The 20,461-nt window shown below is 31.5% G+C and overlaps 2 protein-coding genes across 2 annotated transcripts in view; one reads left to right on the forward strand and one right to left on the reverse strand.

Annotated features, from left to right (window-relative positions):
* LOC106071919 (chromatin assembly factor 1 subunit A-like) overlaps positions 1–1,165 on the reverse strand; it is a 19,441-nt gene extending 18,276 nt beyond the window's left edge. The window contains exon 1 of the mRNA XM_056012829.1: positions 971–1,165. Within this exon, the coding sequence (XP_055868804.1) occupies positions 971–1,019 (49 nt within the window). The 5' untranslated portion in view covers positions 1,020–1,165. The remainder of the gene's footprint in view (positions 1–970) is intronic.
* A 206-nt stretch (positions 1,166–1,371) lies between these two features.
* Positions 1,372–20,244, forward strand: LOC106071979 (nucleolar protein 56-like). Its single transcript, XM_013232216.2, has 10 exons — positions 1,372–1,514; positions 14,015–14,222; positions 17,511–17,678; positions 18,000–18,198; positions 18,309–18,496; positions 18,617–18,768; positions 18,876–18,976; positions 19,073–19,221; positions 19,368–19,489; positions 19,703–20,244. The coding sequence occupies exons 1-10, from the start codon at positions 1,512–1,514 to the stop codon at positions 20,120–20,122; spliced, it is 1,710 nt and encodes a 569-aa protein (XP_013087670.2). The 5' UTR covers positions 1,372–1,511; the 3' UTR covers positions 20,123–20,244.
* Positions 20,245–20,461: the final 217 nt, after the last annotated feature.

Here is a 20,461-nt window from a genome sequence, read left to right on the forward strand (position 1 = left end):
ATATATATATATATATATGCCTACCTATATAATCTATGTGTAGAAACAGAAATAAATCTATATAATTATAGATCTATAAATTAATTATTATAATTAAACAAACATGATATTTTCAACTAGGCTACATGTATTCTCTGTCTCTTTCTTTTATTTCCCATCCAAGGACCCTCTTCTTTTCATAATTTGGATGTTCGTTTTGTTACATCCCCTCCCTCCCATAGATGCTTATAATTCTTTCATGACTCTCTCCTCCTTCCCTCCACTGCCTGTATGATAGGTTGTGACACTACACGCTTAGTGTATACCTCTCCTCACCACCAGCGCTCGCCTGGCGTGATCACCTGCAGTGGGCATGGTCTCTGGCTTCAAATTAGCAGCCCGCACTTTTTCTTTCATTCATAAATTATATATTCTAGATATCTCGATCTAGGTCACATTTATTTATTGAAAAAAATCATAGATTTATTAATCCCAATAATATTTCTTATTACGATTTTGCCTTGTGCACTATAGGAGAATGTGTTTAATTCATTATTATTCATTGAAACACCTCCTTTTTTAATTTTATTTAACAGCTAACAGTATGAATGTGATTGGAATGTCTTTCTAAAGATGTTTGGAAGCTTATTTTGATAGATCCACCAGCCTACGATCAAACAGGCTCATAATATAGCCTTCATCCCTTATATGGGTATGAATTGCCGGGGGAGGTTTAAACAATAGCTTTACATACTTGGTTACCGAGAATCTAAAAAACTGCCATCTGCTTTGGAAAAGCGGAACAAAAATACAGGAACTTATCTTAAATTGGACATGCACTGTCCCGAAACATCGTTTTTAGCTCCAAACATAAAAACAAATTAATTATAAACAAAAAAAGCGACGTGTTTCTAAAAGGAGAATTTGATGAGCTGTGCCTAATATAAGAAGCTACTATAGATCTAGTAAGTTTATTAGACCCAGACTCTACCTTGTTTAAGTTTTTTCACAGGGGGTTGATTTTCTATCATTTTGTCCATAATTTCAAAATTAATCTAGATCTGTAGATCTAGATCTACTATTAACAATAAATATCAATGTAAATAAAATCCAAGACAAAATTTAGTTGGCCTTCATAGTTACCGCCAACCTAAGGTAGCAGAATTCCCACAATTTTTTCCGCTAATTTTAATGCATTTGTTAACCAAAATAAAACTTGTAATTCTACATCCATAGCAAAACTTGGAATCTTTAGTTTTAGTACTAATTTCTTGAAGCATTTTGATTACTAATTTCTCAAACGGAATTATAAAACTCAATGCAAATTTTTAATTATTTCATTTATCTATAAATATGTTACCAAAATAAATGTTAACTATTGCTGCGTTTCATATAACAAATTAGGCAACACAGAAACTTTATCTAGATCTAGTCTTCCATAATTTCCTGGCATGGAAACAAATATGGCCTCTACACGTGTATTATAGCTAAATAAGTAAATTGTATCAAGTTGATGTTTATATTATTTTAAAATGGTATGTTTATATAGATTCTAGATCTCATCTAGAAATAGATCCATATTTATAGGTATGTGACAAAATTTTTGAAATTTTTTTTTTTTTAAATTGGATAATAAATTATTAAAGATCTTGTTCTGAGCTTTCCAATGAGGTATAGAATGTTATTATGGGTCCAATAGATAAAAAAATACACACAATTTTGACGCGTTTTCACTTAACATTGAAGCAATGGGAAACCATGGCACAAGATTTTCTGAAAAAATGAACAAAAATGTGTACCATTTCGCTACTTTTTATCACATTGCTATAATCTATATATCAAAATAAAGCTTAGGGTGTGCTTAATAAATGTATTTATTTTTTTTATACAGTTTATTTATTTATATATTTTTTTTTAAATTTTAACCAACTCAATATGAGGTTCTCATTATTTATTTTTGTAATAAAATGTTCTTATCTTTCTATTTTAACAAAATGTTGATAACAGATAAGTGAAGCACTTATCCTGAGCTTTCCAATGATATATAGAATATTGCTATATGCCAAACGGTTAATTTTTTACAATTTTTTTTAACGCGTTTTCACTCAACACTAAGTGAGGTTTTCTTAAAATTGAACGAAAATGCGTGACACTTTGCTAATCTTTATCACACCACTAAGAACCATATATACTGTTACCAACATAATGAACAAAATAAATCAAAGTGAATAAAATTATATTCATTTTCATAAAATTTAAATAATTTTTTTTTATATTTCAACATGGCATTATAATATTTTTTTTTATATTAAATGTTACTTGTCAAGATCCTTCCAATGATATTTAGATTATTGAAATAAGTCTAACCATTCAGAAATGTAAAAATTCTGATGCAATTAAATTTAGGCCTAACAATGAAATCAATGAAGCATACCATCTCACTCATTTTTATAGCACATCTAAAAACAACACCAAGATAAAGATAAAACTTTAGATGTGATAAACAAATTTATCTTTAGATTCATGTATATTTAAAAAAAAATAAAAACTTAAAATCATTTTGTATAGAAAAAAAATTAATTACTTACATACATTTTTCTTGGAAATTGATAATATGATGTTAATTTTTAAGTATAGCATGGTAAGATGGCAAGGCATAAACGATTGCTGGATTTGTGCCGATAACGTAGATGATGAATGCGATAACATAGAAATTAAGTTCGACCAACTGATGATGAAGCCCATGGTGGTTTATTTGTTAATGACATAGGGACTCGACATGCAAATTAGTCAGTACTGAATGACGATAAAATGAATGGTGGCTTCTGTGTGTTAGTAGCATAGAAAAGCAGATATCATGCAAGTAAGCAGCATAGAATGATGATGAAGTCAATGGTGGTTTATTTGTTGATGCCGTAGTGACTCTGATGACATGCAAATTAGTCAGTACTGAATGACGATAAAATGAATGGTGGCTTCTGTGTGTTAGTAGCATAGAAAAGCAGATATCATGCAAGTAAGCAGCATAGAATGATGATGAAGTCAATGGTGGTTTATTTGTTGATGCCGTAGTGACTCTGATGACATGCAAATTAGCCAGTACTGAATGACGATAAAATGAATGGTGGCTTCTGTGTGTTAGTAGCATAGAAAAGCAGATATCATGCAAGTAAGCAGCATAGAATGATGATGAAGTCAATGGTGGTTTATTTGTTGATGCCGTAGTGACTCTGATGACATGCAAGTTTGTGTGTACTGGATGACGATAAAGTAAATGGTGGCTTCTTTTTGTTACAAGCGTAGCAAAGCAGATATCATGCAAGTAAGCAGCACATAATGATGATGAAGTCAATGGTGGCTTATTTGTTGGTGCAGTAGTGACTCTGATGACATGCAAGTTATTATGTAATGGATGACGATGAAGTAAATGGTGCCGAAGGAACTCTGATGACATGCAAGTAGTTGAAGGACATCATGAAAGTATAAGGCACATGTGGGAATTTATGAAGGGTTAAATGTGTAATTTAATGAAGGGTTAATGATAAATGGATTGGAAAAAAAGTGTTGTTTTTTTATGATAGTTAAATGTTTGAGAGATAAAAGGTTAATAGGAAATATGATGATTTGTGTTTGAAAAAACTTAATATTGAATGGTACACATGAATATAAAAAGGAAAGTTTGCATATCTTTACAGTCACAAACTTGAAGTGAAGACAACTTTATAAAACTAATAATATTATTATTTATAAAAATTATTAAATATTTTAATTTTAAGTTATGGCTTTACATTACACATTATTTAAATTAATTGTTTATGAACCATCAATACAATTTTAAAATGGAACAGTATATAAAAAGTGATGATGTACCACGTATAGTAAAAATAGCTAAGAAAAATAGTTAATTGGCTTTATTAAATTTGATAATTATTTAATTAGATGATATAAAACAAAATAGTGTGTTAGAAAAAAAAGCGCAATAAAAAAAAATGTGAAGTACAAGTAGACAACAACTGGTGTTATTTCAGATCTACTGGGAGGACTAGAGAAACACTTATAAGGTAGCATTATTAATTTTAAACTTTGCAGTATTACATATGATGCAATGGGAAAACAAATTTAAACAATATGTAGGTTTTATAATTTTAAAAATTATAGTTGCATGAAGAAAATGAATAATAATCAAATTATCAAAAAAAATCCCAACACAAATGTTTTGTTACAAATTTACAGAAATAGGGGATTTACTTTTCTGTTGAAAACAACAACAAAAAAAAAATAAAATATTTAATGATCATTCTTCATAATTGGATAGTTTTATTTACATATTTTTTTTTATTAAGGTACTATTTTATTTTAAATATTTCAAAGCTTAAAAAAAATAGTATAAAAGGATTAAGACTATGTTTACCTCTAGTTAATTTTATAATAGTATAGAATATGTTTAAAATTAATGACATAAACTTTACAGTTTGAAAATTTTATAAAAGTATTTATTTTAGTGAAATGTATTAGTCACTGATGATTAGCTAACAGATTTATTAGTGTGTTATATTATTATGTGCATTGTTTTACCACCCAATTATAAAGAATCCCTGTTAGTCAGACAGAAGTGAAACTGGAACATTTTTGTCAATGGGTAGGGAAAAATCCTTGATGTTAACAAATACTATTCTACAGTAATGTCAAGTCTTTGAACAGTATGTCACAGGCAAGCTGATACTTGCTCATGTCATAGTCAACCCCTCTACTCTCATCCTCATCATCCAGCCAATATTTTACCAAATATACATCTTTCATTCCTTTTTTAAGTCCCTTTACCCTGCCACTATATAATACAGGGCCTGCACTGTACCAATAGTGACAGATCAACCTGTCAATAACATTTCCAGATAACAATTCCTGCACATCCATCCAAGTCTGTTCAGTCACGTTAGTAATCAGTTCCTTAATCTTGTCAATGTAATTGTCTTGTCTTAAAAGTTTTTCAATTTTCTTTCTTTCTTTCTGTTCTGTCTCCTGGTTTTTTTGCTCCGCCCTCAGAGCAATCTCCTTAGTCACCTCTGACGTCCTCACTCGATTAGCCTGCCTCCTACTGCGAGAGACACCAATGGCCCAAGTCACCCTTTCAGTCATATCTGAGACACTCAGAGAATCTAGATAGGCTACAGTTCTGTTCTTTAGGGAACGGATTCTAGAGGACATGTAGCACATCGTTGCATTTGGTGCTTTTTTCTTGGCTGCACTAAACATGCCAATCACCTCTTCAGAATCCATGTTATGTAGCCTAGCAGATTCTGTCTGGGTGCTCATCAGATCAGACACATTCATACTAAGATACCTTTTATACTGCCTATTGATAGTTTCTGCAATAGAAGACAGACTAGCTTTTATCATGTTTTCAACTTCCTTATCTTGAGGGCAGAGCAAAAGAACCTCCAGTATGGGATCATTAACATCAAGGATTTCACCAAAGAAGTCTAGGTTTCTTGTGAAAATACTAAAGGGATTACTAAGGCATTGATCTACTTGGGCTAGAACTTCTTTAATGACTGTGACAGCCCCAAGATGAGAAACAGCTTGCGCACCAGGCGCAATGTAAAATTTTTTCATCCAAGGGCTTGTCAACAGTTTCCCTACCACACCCATAACAAAAAGTTGTTTCTTCCCAGTTTCACTATTGAGGTCACTGTGCAGGCAACTTATCAGCGATCCAGAGGAAAGGGCAGGGGATTTTAAAAATGATAATATTTGGTCATAATGAAGGACCAATATTCCACATGTATGAAAAAAAACGTGCAAACGATTTCCCCTATACCGTGGAATAAGGCCCTTGGGTAAGTTTTCATTTAGTAGAAAGGAAATAAAATTTTTGGGGTCACCCTTTCCATCTCGATATCTGAGTTTGTCTATTTGTAAGACAATGTTGCCTGCTATGCAGTCACTCCCAATAAGGCTGCTCCTTTCTGTCTGCAGGGACTTAAGTGCCAACCTGCAGCCTTTTGAAATACTATCAAGTGGGTGCAGGTGGCAATTAAGTTCATTTAAGGTTTTACCCCATAATGCATTTAATTTAACTATGGAAGCATGATTTACTGATGCCCGGTCTGACATAGTGTTGGAAATATTTTTGATAATTTGATTATAACTAGTGGAAAACTCTATCTTATGGAAATCAGAATAAACATATGCTAAATTTTTTATAGATTCAATTAAGTGTTTTTCATAGTCCTCAGCCCTCCCACCACTCAACTGATCTAAAGCTATAACAAAAGTATCAGTTGGAGTGGTGAGATGTACTGAATTGACAAGAACACCCTCTTGGGTTGTGGCATCAAACCCAAGAGTTAGATGTGGTGTTTTCATGGCAACTTCAGCGGCTTGTAGGTCTGAAATAACACCAAGTTCTCTTACAAAGTTGTCTACTGATGTTCTGTGAGGGACACAATCAAGAAGCACACCCAATCTCTGTGATAAACTACTAACTATAGGGGAGATGGAAGAGGTTGGGGCTTGGTATAAAATACAATTAAAAAACATTAATCTTGTCATAACATCATACATTTTCTTATTTTTTTTAAGGGACCTAGCTTTATTTTCTTTTAATTCTTTAAGTTCATCTTCAAGATGTAGTTTATCACTTTGAAGGGATGTTATGATTGCGTCCTTCACAGCCAATTCTTTATTGAAAGATGATTTCATTTTTTTTAATATCTCTTGATGTTTTTTTGTTTGCAAAATACATTTTTTACATTTTAAAAAACTTTGTTTGCCAGAAGCAATTTCATATTCATGCAATTTTTTTAATAACCTATTAATTCTCTCATTTTTTCGGTGAACAGACCGTCTAAGATTTTTAATAAGGTTAGGCTGAGAATTGATTTGAGATTTTAATAAACATATTTTTTTCCTATATTTATTCTTGTCTTCACTTCTTGCCTGGGACACAAAAGAAAGTCGTCTTTTTAAATGTCTTCTGCGAGGGGTTAATTCATCATTGCTTCTTAAATTTGATGAAACAGGATTTATTTCAGTTTGCTGTATAACTTTTGTTGGAGTTAAATCAGGGTTAGAAGCAGTTGTGGTAGGTAACTGATAAAAAATTTGACAGCAAATGTTTTGAATTTCAGACAAATATTTTGTTATATTATTTTTATACTTTCCAAGGGTGCATTGAATTAAATAACGAACTTTTGAAATCAAACATGGATTAAATGGGAATCCAAAAATTGAAGCAACACTTTCAGCTGTGGATGTTTGAGAGGAGTGATTTTGCAGATAAATTAGGAGGACATGTCCTTTTAGGCATAGTTTATTATTGTCATCAGGTGTAAGTTCAGAATAATTAAAATTTTCATAAAGAAATTTGTAGAAAATAGTGTCTTCAATATTTGTACAGGATGAAAGCTTTCTTTTTCTTTGTCTTGGCATGATATCAGTTAAAGAGTATAGGTGCGTAAGTGAATAATCCAATGGAAAATCTTAAAATAATTCTTGAGAAATAATTGATAGTAGATTGTATTGTAGATCTAGTAATTAGGTAAACATTGAAGTTGATTCTATTGTAGCTCTAGACCATCTAGTAATTAGATAAACATTAAATTACAATCTATAGAAATTATATAAAATTTAAGTAGCCTATATTAATCATAGAATTAAATAGTCAAAAAAAAGGTGCTGGTATGCCGTACCAATGTGTACTGTCAAAAAAAAAAAAAAAGCCCTGTATATATATATATATATATATATCAATGGCCTGGGTGACACGATGATCATTATGTGCTGCTATATCATCACTTCTATCATACTCATATAGCATTAGTATGATAATAATCATAGCAATCAGAATGATTAACATATATGTAAAAATGTAAAATGTAAAAATAAAAAAATTCTAATCAATCTATCTAGATATATTGAATGGAATATATACTAAAATGTTTTACATGTTTCGGATGTTCCTTCAGAGTTGAAGATAATTACTTCCTAGTCCAAACCTCCCGCAGGACGATGGGGGATGGAAGCGGGCAGGGTTTGAACCCGGGACCATCGATAAATCTGAACGACAGTCCAGCGTGCAAACCGCACGACCAGGCAGCCATCCATACTAATATAGATATATTAGAGCCAATATCTAATTCTAATATGAATATTAATTAAGATTACAGGATAAAGCAATCAAACTGTCTTAAATAAAATTAATCAGATCTACTGATCTAAAGTAGTCTACATCTAGTCAATCTAGTATAGAATTCTAACTAACTAGATATAGATAGGCCTTCTTTATGTAGTTAGATAAGATCTACTTTAATACATAATTTAGTTAATACAGTAGTTGAGTAGTATAAAATATAAATATAGTCAGAGTAGATATAATAGAAATAAGAGTCAGTAAAATAGACTGGGCTGGGTCTGTATTAGAACTGTAATTAGTGTAATATTATTTAAAATTTTATAGACAAATTGTTCTAAATTAAATAATAGTAATACTAATAGATCTAGTTTTTTAAAGACATCTAGCTAGATCTATATAGATCTAGTATGTATTATATAGAACTAGAGTCTATATATATATAATATAGATCTATATTCTAGAAAGTCTAAATAAATAAATAATAGATCTATAATCTATATTATTCTATAAGTATAATATAGCCAATGAATTAGATTAGATTATTTTAGATCAAGTAATTAGATAATTAGATTTAGACTTAGATTATTAGATCATTAGTAGATATAGATTATAGATTAGTCTGATTAGATATAACATTATAACATATAAATTATAATGACTAACTTAGACTAATGATATTGATATAGATAAACTTTGATAAAGTAGATTTTAGTAGTGTAGATCTAATCAAGACTAAGTAAGTCACTAATCTATTCATGATCTATCAAATCAAATTCAATAGAGTAAAATAGTTAATCTAGAAATGTCTAGTCAAGTCTAGTATAGAGTCTAGATCTAGATTTTGTTTGTGCAGTAATTTGATTCAAAAACATTTAGATCTAGATCAAGATCTAACTAAGCAGATCTAAAATTCACATATAGATCTAGACTCTAGACATCTAGATCTAGATATCACTATTTCATTACGAAATGTAAATACTTAAATAGATCTAGACTCTAGACTAGATTCTAAATGTTTACACTTGACTACAGACAAAAAGGCTAAAAATAGTTCATTGTTGTCACGTGACCGTAATGATAAATTGATTTTTTTTTCACCTTTTAACATGTAACATGCTTGAGCAAAATGCTAATAGAAAAGACATAACCGGCTATATAGGAAGCAGAATAAATTAAATTAATAAGAAAATGCACGTGTAACATGACTAATTCAAAATATTATTTGACAAAATGGTTTTTGGATGCAATCATTTGCCAAAACTGAAAAACCTCGAGGTCTGATCCATTGCCGCCATTTTTAAAAAAAAGTCACATTTGTCATGATTTGTTGCCTCACAGGAATTTAGACAAAAATCGCATATACCAACATATTACAATGAAATTTGCTCAACTTACGGCCATTTAAATTATCTTCCAGAATAAACAAACTTTTTAAATGACAAAACAACCTGAAGCACGTATTAGATCTACAAAATGACGAACTTTTTACGAAAGTTCGGCCAAATAAAAAAAAAACACTTTTTTTTTTAATTTCATTAATTTTTTTTTTAATTATTGTAAAAAAAATATTCACAAATAAAAAAACTAGTCTAAAATGCTTCATATACTGACTGGTTCTTCATTGTTTAGTTTAAATCAATAGCACCCTTAATTTAATAAATATAAACATGAAAAATGGCGTCGCCACTTTTCCCGCGAGTCGAAAACTGTCAACATCCGGGAATTTCGCATAGCTAATATTTATTTATTTAATTCTTAATTACATTTGCTTATATTAAATTTAGAAGTGATCTAGAGTCTAGTAAAGCGATATTGATATTAATATTTTATTATTTAAATTGATAATCATGTCATTCATGATCAACTGCACTCTGCCACTCTGCAGTGGACATGGTCTCTGGCTTCAAATTAACAGCCCCCCTTTTTTTTTTTCATTCATAAATTATATATATTGTAATAACTTAAGTGAGGCAACTCAACGAGGACATTGACGTTTATTTACACTAAGACATGACAAACACAAAGGACATCTGCCTTGAGTACAACATCTCCATCTTGGCTCTAGACTTGGGCGGAAATCGTTAGTCTCTTATGTCAACATCCGAATTGTCTGGTCACTGATAGTGCGCACCTTCTTTCTGCACTATCTTGGATGGCGGTGCGCATGGCAAAGTCATAACATTGCCCCCGTCTTAGCACTTTTCGTCCCGAAAAGAAACACTGCAGCTGAGGTTTGACAGTTCAGGTGGAGGTCAATCAGTGGGAGCCACAGGCGGCAGGGAGCGTGTTCCCCACGAGGCCATCCGCATTGTTTTCTTCCAGTGCCGCTTTCTCTTTCTCCAGTTGACCAGGCTGTTGTTGCGATAATGACGTGGCCGTTTGCCACACAAAGAGATAGGGTCGAGCACTGTTTTCTTCAGCACAGCCGTTGATCGGACACGCTGTCTCAGCAGACCTTCCCGACAGACGCCTCTCAAGGGAGCTTCAGGTTCGCTTGCAGCCACGTTGCAAGCAAAGTCCAATGCACCGAAGTCATCCTCAGACAACAGTCTTACGTCCAGAAGATAGGTCTCTTCAGGTTCAAGTGGAAAATGTCTTTCTCTTGACAGCTCAGATTTAGAGTGATTTGATTGACATTCATCTATGCCGATGATGATGGTAGAAGTACACATGCTCTGTTGGTGGTTTTCTTGGCATCTAAATTCTATGTGTGATGCGCCACACGTACAGTTCATGGTAAACTTCTGGATGCAGTTGTCAAGCTTCAAATTTCCTTCGTAGGCACCGGAAGATAGGCAGAGGTCTTTAAAGTCCACAGCAACAGGCTCGAACGCAGACCCAACGTTGTCTTGATCTGTCCGACTCATTGAGGTATTGGTAACAGGTACAACAGGAACAAACGCTTCAGGCACATAACAGACTTCAGTTAAGGTACTGGTAACAGGTACAACAGGAACAAATACTTCATTTGTCTCCTTCCGTTCGACTCGGTACATCCCGTTGAGATCATCACAGCAATCGCCATCACGTTTCTCGTCTTGAAAGTCACAACCACAAGACTTGCCCACAACACAGACACAGACGGCGCTCAAATCCCCAGCGTCTCCGTCACCACTGTTTGTGCAACCACAGTCTTGACCACGCAACTTCTTGACCAACGAGTCTACAGGCAACTGCTCCTTTACCAACGAGTCTACCCCTTCTTTCATTCGAGACACCATTTTATCTACCTTGTTCCCCATACTGTTAATTTGTTCACACATTGCTTCATTTATCTTGCCAATAAGCTCATAAATCTCCGGTTCAATTTCAAATAAGTAGATATCTGGATCTTCGTCTTCATCTATCAAGGCTTGCCGGAGACGAGCTGTAAGCACCTCCTTGGTACCACCAATTATCTCATATCGGTTACGAAGTTCCTTCCTAAGCTCTCTAACTGAGAATTGGTCTAATCGTTTCAAATCTGCCATTGTAAATCCTACCTCCTCTCGTTGAGTTGCCTATAATCCCACTTCTGACAACCAATTGTAATAACTTAAGTGAGGCAACTCAACGAGGACATTGACGTTTATTTACACTAAGACATGACAAACACAAAGGACATCTGCCTTGAGTACAACATCTCCATCTTGGCTCTAGACTTGGGCGGAAATCGTTAGTCTCTTATGTCAACATCCGAATTGTCTGGTCACTGATAGTGCGCACCTTCTTTCTGCACTATCTTGGATGGCGGTGCGCATGGCAAAGTCATAACAATATTCTAGATATCTCGATCTACTCTAGGTCATGCTTATTCTTTGAAAAAAATAATAGAATAGATCTAGATTTATTAACCCCAATAATATTTCTAGACTAATTACGATTTTGCTTTGTCCAATAAAGGAGAATGAGTTAAATTGAAATTCATTATTATTCGTTTGGACTTTTATTTTCAATTTTCTTTAACAGCTAGCAGTATAAAAGTGATTTCTAAAGATGTTTCATGTTTGGAAGCTTAGCACTTAGCCTTATAACTTATTTTGATATCCCCATCAGCCTACAATCAAACAGGCTCATAATATAGTATAGAGGAGGCTCTTGTAGTTTGAACACCCCATCGAATTCTCCTTTTTGAACGGGTCGCTTTTTTTTGTTTGTAATTCATTTATTTTGATGTTTGGAGCTAAAAACAACGTTTCGGGACAGCGCATGTCCAATTTTAGATAAGTTCCGGTAATTTTGTTCCGTTTTTCCAAAGCAGGTGGCAGTTATTTAGATTCGCGGTAACCATGTATAATGTATGTAAAGCTGTTGTTATAACCTCCCCCGGCAATTCATACCCATATAAGGGATGAAGGCTATATCTATATCATGAGCCTGTTTGATCATAGGCTGATGGGCATATCAAAATAAGCTTCCTAACAAAACATCTTTAGAAAGACATTCCAATCACATTTATACCATTAGCTGTTAAATAAAATTAAAAAAGTGGGTGTCCAAACAAATAATAATGAATTCAGCTCATTCTCCTTTTTGAACACAGCAAAATCGTATTATGAAATATTATTGGGATTAATAAATCTATGATTTTTTCAATGAATAAACATGACCTAGATAGAGATATCTAGAATATATAACTTATGAATGAAAGAAAAAGTGTGGGCTGCTAATTTGAAGCCAGAGACCATGCCCACTGCAGGTGATCACGCAAGATAAGCTGGCGGTGAGGAGAGGTATACACTCAGCGAGTAGTGTCACAAACTATCCAACCAGGCAGTGGAGGGAAGGGGGAGAGAGTCATGAAAAGAATTATAAGCATCTATGGGAGGGAGGGGATGTTAAGGTTTCACAAAACGAACATCCAAATTATGAAAACAAGAAGAGGGTCCTTGGATGGGAGTTAAAAGAAAGACAGAGGAAATACAAGCAGCCTAGTAGAAAATATCATGTTTATTAAATTAAAATAATTAATGTATAGCTCTATAATCTATATAAATTTATTTCTGTCTGTTTCTACACATAGATTATATAGGTATTTAAATAAATAAACTATATATATATATTATATATATATATATATATAAAGAGAGAGAGAGAGAGTGTATATGAGGAAATAGACTATAAATACATATTGCAAAAGTGAATCTACTTCTTTTACTACAATCTAAATAATTTTTAAGTAACACAGATATAATTTATTACCAATTACATAGTGGTGTTCAACACCGGTGCTCACTGTTCAACTAAAGGAGAAAGCCCAAAAACTGCGTTCAAAATAGGAGCATGAGGTGACCCAATTTATTTTAAAATAAAATCTTGACTATGGGTGGTAATACAAAGGAACACAGCTATGTTTATAGTCCTTTAGTTGCAGAATATGAATCTGCTTTCAGTTTTTTTGTAAAAAATAAAAAAATAAAATAAAAAATTGACCTAGTTCCCGAAAGTCTGTGTTCGGTTATAAGAATCTACCATAGCCCTCATCCCTTTTATGGGTGTGAATTACCGGGGGAGATTAAAACAATAGCTTTACATACATGGTTACAGAGAATCTAAAAAACTCCCATCTGCTATGGAAAAGCGAAACAAAAATACAGTAACTTATCTAAAATTGGACATGGGCAGTCCCAAAACATAAAAAGAAATGAATTACAAACAAAAAAAAGCGATGCGTTCAATGAAAGAGAATTTGATGGGGTGTCCAAAATATAATAGCTTACTCTAATCTTGACTAGTTAGAGTTCTAGATTAAACTGGAGTAGGAGTATTATTAAAAAATTTAGTCTTCTATATTCTATTGATAGACTCAAGGAGAAGATTAATTTAATAAGTAGACATTAAAACCTTTAGATTCTAGATCTAGATGATATGTATTAGATCTAATCATCAATGATTTAAAATTGTGACATTTTTATTTTTCAGAGTAAACACCTTTTTATACTTTTTGAACATGCAGCAGGATATGCATTGTTTTCAGTTAAAGAATTTGATGAAGTTGCAGCTTTGTTACCTCAAGTAGAAAGTAGTGTTACTGATATTAGTAAATTTCAGTCTGTTGTTAAACTTGTGGCATTTCAAGCTTTTAGAAATGGACCAAACTCGTTGGATAACATCAATGCCATTGCTGCAGGTACGAAATTTTTGTAGATCTAGTAAAATCTAGTTTCTAATCTAGAACATACTAGATCTAGCTTCTACATTTCTTTATTATTTATATATATATATACTAAACTGACTAGTCAATGTGAATGTAGTGTCTTCTATAGCTTTAATTATTCACTTTAGTATAGTCTATAGCTATTAGTATTAACCCATTAGCTCCTTCTGCAGTTGGAAACGTTTTCCCGTTTTTGTCCTAAACCGTTGTAGAACGTTTCTAAAATCCCCTATTCAATAGACTTGTTTTAAACTTTTTAAAAACAAGATTTCTTCTAGTCTCGTAGCAAGCGTGATTACAAATAATTTTGGAGATTACCGATTCTATTTTTAATAAAATCGGAAAGGTTTTTATTTTTTAAATAATTTTTCAAACAAACAGGCCCATAGCCCCAGTGTATAAGCCCCCACGTGGGAAAATGACTATTTTTGAAGTTTTTTATATTCTAGTGGTATTAAATGTATATATTTTTTAAAACTAGACATATAGTTCTATTTTTTAAAGTTATTTGTTTGTTTATTTGTATTAGATCTTCAATTTGATTTTTTTTTGCAAAATACATATTTTTTAGGATTTTTTAAATACGGAGTTATCCCTCCTTGCTTAGGACTTTGAAGGGGGTTTTTTGAACCGGAAATAGGAGCTATTGGGTTAATTGCAGATTTTTTAATAGCTACACTAAAATAAAGTTACTTACATATCTCACTTATTGTAGGTTTTTGATGGGTCTCTAAATCTAACAGTACTTCAGACATACTTTTCAGTATGGTATTAATATTATTAGTATTGAAAAATATCATCAATTGTGTATCACATTTATTAAACCTGTTTTGTTTTTTTTTTGTTTTTTGTTTTAACCTTTTTATGATTGTACTTTTTTATAGTTTTTAGCTATGATAAGACTCATTAATTATTATTTCACTATTTAAGTAGGTACTTCGATAAACTGACCTAGATCCATTTTTTTATCTCCCAAAAAATGGCTGAAAAGTGTGTCAGCACATTTTACCCTTTTTTTTAGGGGTGGTCATTTCCATCAAAGTTTTAGCACATTGTATTTGATTTGAGGACTAATTATGATTACTTTTTGTAAACATAAGATATCAGAGATCATTTTTATTTGCTTTTGAAGCCAATCTGTTAAATTTTTCTTAACAAAAGTTTATGTGAAAGTTGACTTTTTTCCTATAAAAGTTACAACAATGCTGTTTGCTACAATAATTTATCATATTATGAAATGTGAATATTCCAAATTTCATTAAATTCTCTTGGCGCACTTTAAAGATATTTGATATTAAAATTAACAAAGACAAAGAAGGGTAAAATTTTCTTTATTAAATAAAATAAAAGTGTTTATGGTTACAATCTCACTAATTCTATTGAATTTAGAATGTTAATGTATATCTGTGTGCTAAGTTTGAACTTTGTAGCTTGGCGCACTCTTTAGATATTAATTTTCAAAGTTGATGATTAAAATCTATTTTTAGTAACAACCAACCCTTTGATTTACTGGAAATGGTCAATTTCTGTCTGTCCCGAGCTATTTTTAGAAGCACACATAAGAATTTTTCATTTCGATTAACTTTTATAGTGTTTGAATGCTAGATTATGGTGAGGGAAAGTGTCTTTATTATAATGACTTTGTAATCTGCAAATTTTAAAGTAAAAATTTAATTACTTTAAAAAATAATATTAAATATTAAAATTTTTGTTTTCATATTTTTAGCTCAGCGAACTAATAATTAATTATTTTTTTCTGTGTGTTGTTTTTTTTTTCTATTAATATACATGTAAATTAATAGTTAATAAATGAGTACATTATATTTTTAAAATGATGAGCTATTATTGCACAAAAATTCAAGTAAAAAATCTTTTAACCCAATAGCTCCTATTTCCGGTTCAAAATACCCCTTTCAAAGTCCTAAGCAAGGAGGGATAACTCTGTATTTAAAAAATCCTAAAAAATATGTATTTTGCAAAAAATAATCAAATTGAAGATCTAATACAAATAAACAAACAGATAACTTTAAAAATAGAACTATATGTCTAGTTTTAAAAAATATATACGTTTAATACCACTAGATTATAAAAAACTTCAAAGATACTCATTTTCCCACGTGGGGGCTTATACACTGGGGCTATGGGCCTGTTCGTTTGAAAAATTATTTAAAAAATAAAAACCTTCCCGATTTTATTAAAAATAGAATCGGTAATCTCCAAAATTATTTGTAATCACGCTTGCAACGAGACTAGAAGAAATCTTGTTTTTAAAAAGTTTAAAACAATAAGGCATTTTAAAATGATTAATTGCCAGTGCTCTACAAAAAGGTTAAAACTGTTTTATGAAGTTTATGAAACTTATAGTCATTAAATTTTAGGAAATATTTTTCTGCGCAGTGCTATTTTCATTTATAATTTATAAGAATTATCTATCTGATGCATATAAATAGCTATTTAAATACAGTAGAATTATAATTAAACAAAATAAAACACAATACAGATCTCTGATTTGTTTTATTTGTGATTTTTGGGCTCATATGATGACAAAATCACATATATTTTTATTTTTTGTCAAAGGCTTTTTTTTATATATTAATTCACTTTTTTTCAAAGATTTTATTGCTTGGTCTTATTCTTTAAATTTATTTTAACAGAATACTGGTTAATGTAAAAGAGTGTGAAGTTTCAACCCCATATCTTTAAGACTTTTTATAATATAGTTAATTTAAGTTCAACTGTCAGTTGTTTCGGTCACAGATTTTTTTTTGCTTTACAAAGGCTAAAGAAGGCTAATTTTTGGCCACTAATAATTAAATAACTTCCCTCACAATTAACTCAGCAATATAAAATTGGTATCATTAGAAAGCATTTCTCAAGCTCTAACTAAATAGGTTCCATTGCATTGTGATTATTTTGAAAATTTTATTGAAGTACCTAATTTAAGTAGATAAAGGTATAATATGAAAAAAAAAAAAAGAAAAATAGTACATGTATTTTTAGCAATTGGGAACATTTACAACTTGAAATAAGTTTTAAAATTATGTTCTCTCCGTACACAATCTAAGGGAATGAGACACATTATAGTTACCTGTATTTGAGTCATGAGTCCTGTTACGTTATCGTTTTGTTGTACTGAGCTGATTCCCTCACTGCTCACCAGTTTCTCATTCTTATTAGTGTGTCTACTCAACTAGTTTTTAGCTTTCAAAATAAATATTTTCATTTCTGGCTTTCATAACAAAAGGTTCAATTTCTTTTTAGGTGAACTGCATCCAGATTTACAGACATTTTTGGAAAAAGAGGTTCCAGCATCTAAAAAGAAAGTGCAGGTTATCCTTGGTGTTGGGGATTCCAAAATTGGGCAAGTCATATCTGACACTCTGGGCATATCTTGTCAGCATGCTGGAATTGTAACAGAGATTATGAGAGGTAATTAGTATATAGTGTGATATTATTTTTTGTGGGGCAGTTTGACTATTTTGATTTATATTCATAGATAATCAAATTGGTGCCAAACTTGGATATCTTTTTATTTTTTATTAATTTTGATATATATTCATGGATTTCACCATGCCTAATCTCTGGTGTTATTTTCAATTTAATTATATTTTTATGTTCTGAGAAATTATAAAAAAAAAACTTTAAAAAATGAAGTCCTAGCTAATAATAAATTGAAATTAACATGGACTCTGTTAGTAAATGTATAATTTGATGCTAGAGAAATAATTTTAACTATTCTTGTGCTCCTAGGTATTCGCACCCACTTTCCACATTTCATTAATGCACTTACGGAAGCTACAGCTGGTAAAGCTCAACTTGGACTAGGACACAGTTATTCCAGAGACAAGGTTAAGTTCAATGTCAACAGAGTAGACAACATGATTATACAGAGTATCAGTTTATTGGACCAGTTGGATAAAGATATCAATACATTCTCTATGAGAATAAGGTTAATAATTTGTAACTTTTTTTTTTTCTGTTTGATATTTGATGGATTTACACAAAATCTTTCAACTAGGTCTGAGACATTAAAAACTTTTTTTTTGTGTTTTGTTATAGGGAGTGGTATTCATACCATTTTCCAGAATTGGTAAAAATTGTCAATGACAATTACATGTTTGCCCGTCTCACAAATTTAATTGGTGATCGTACGAAGTTGCAACCAGAGATGGCAGATTCTCTCGAAGAAGTTGTTATGGACAGTGCCAAAGTGAAAGCTATTTTTGAGGCAGCAAAATCATCCATGGGTACTTTTTTTTTTTTTTCAGATAACAATTAATAAATTATAATGGTATTTGCTTGTTGGTGTAAATAAGACCTTATAAAAAAATATCTTTACTGTTATTGTACCCATTCTTTTCAAATAGGAATTGATATTGGAACAATCGACTTGATAAATATTCAGATGTTTGCTAAACGAGTGATAAGTCTCACAGAGTACAGAAAGTCTTTGTCAGAATATCTACACAGCAAGATGCAAAGTGTTGCCCCAAATCTGGCAGCTTTGATTGGTGAACAGGTAATGAATATTTTTTTTTTTTTTTTTTTTTTTTACAAATTATTTTTTTCATTTCTGTTTTCATAAAATGTAAGAAACAAAGATTAAACTGGTGTATTTTATTTCAGGTGGGTGCTCGTTTGATTTCTCATGCTGGAAGTCTGACCAATTTAGCTAAATATCCAGCCTCAACAGTTCAGATACTTGGTGCTGAAAAGGCTTTATTCAGGTTTTGCTTTTTTCTTTCTGTCTTTTTTAAAAAAAAAAGTTTTAAAATTCAATAAGTATTACAGGCTTTTTATATGTTTTTTCTATTTTATTATAGAGCCCTTAAGACTAGAGGCAACACACCCAAGTATGGTCTTATTTTTCACTCTACTTTTATTGGACGAGCTGGTGCTAAAAATAAAGGACGCATCTCACGTTATCTTGCAAACAAATGCTCAATAGCTTCTAGGGTTGATAATTTTTCAGGTAGGTTTCTTTCTTTTTTAACATCGTTTAAACTATAGTGTACATATTTTTCTCTGAATGTTTTTTTTCAAAGATCTTTACTTGTAATTTTAAAGAAGTCAACATACATTTACTGGTACTTAATGTAAATTCACTTCAATCTGTAGATGTGCCAACAGCAGTGATAGGAGAGCATCTGAAACAGCAAGTTGAAGACAGACTCAAATTTTATGAGACTGGTGAGAATCCAGCAAAGAATATTGATGTTATGAAGCAGGCTGTTGTTGAGGTGAGACTGGTAAAATATTATTTAGCCATGTAAATTTTTTTTTTCTGAAAGTGGGAATTTTATTTTTTAAAACAACAAAAAGAATGAGTAATCTTCTACCCATGTTTAACAAGTCTTGTGCCATTATTAGTTCGAGCTGCTGTATCCGAAATTCAGTTAGATTTATTTATGAGCATATTTGATGTACTAAATTATGAAAATCTCTATCTGTAGGCTCAGGAAGCTAGAGAGAAAGTCTTAAAGCAACAAAAGAAGCTTGCAAGAAGAGAAAAGAAGCGCAAGTTAAAGGAGGCTGAATCAAATCATTTAGATGAGTCTTCCATTGTTGAGAATACCACAGAGAATGGTACTCCAGCTAAGAAGAAGAAGAAAAAGAAAACCCAAGACGATGATGAGGTAATAACGAATGATGCAGACACCACTGTAGAGGAAGTAAAGAAAAAGAAAAAAAAGAAAACCCAGGATGAAGATGAGGCAATAACAAATGATGCAGACACCACTGTCGAAGAAGTAAAGAAGAGCAAGAAAAAGAAGAAGAAGAAGTCTGAGGTAGAAGACTCATCAAATATGGAGGTTGATGAGACGGAGGCTGTTATAACCAAGAAACAAAAAAAGAAGAAATCTGCAGAATAACTTTTGAAACTCAGTGTTCAATAAGTCCAACTTTATCATAAAATGTTGGCTAATGTTAAGTTTATATTAGTAAGCTACTACAATGACATTTTTTTTTTGTCTTTATTAAAAGTTAACTTTTATGTACAAGTTTTCTTTTTGTATTCTTTTCTATAATATGTATCACAGACCTGCTTACCCAAAAAAAAAGTCCAAATGTGTAACACTGGTGGCCAAAATGTGTATTTTTTTACCAGAATGTGTAACACTTGCACAATCGACTATTTTGTCAAATATAATATATATATATATAAAATTTAAAAGTAAAATAACATTTAGATCTAGATATATATTAAAGAA

The sequence above is a fragment of the Biomphalaria glabrata genome, chromosome 1, assembly GCF_947242115.1.
Source record: "Biomphalaria glabrata chromosome 1, xgBioGlab47.1, whole genome shotgun sequence".
Classification (NCBI taxonomy): domain Eukaryota; kingdom Metazoa; phylum Mollusca; class Gastropoda; family Planorbidae; genus Biomphalaria; species Biomphalaria glabrata.

Coding starts and splice junctions, on each gene's coding strand:
- LOC106071979 (XM_013232216.2), top strand. Junction 18,497..18,616: donor GGCAGCAAAATCATCCATGG/GTACTTTTTTTT, acceptor CTTTTCAAATAG/GAATTGATATTGGAACAATC. Junction 18,769..18,875: donor CAGCTTTGATTGGTGAACAG/GTAATGAATATT, acceptor ATTTTATTTCAG/GTGGGTGCTCGTTTGATTTC.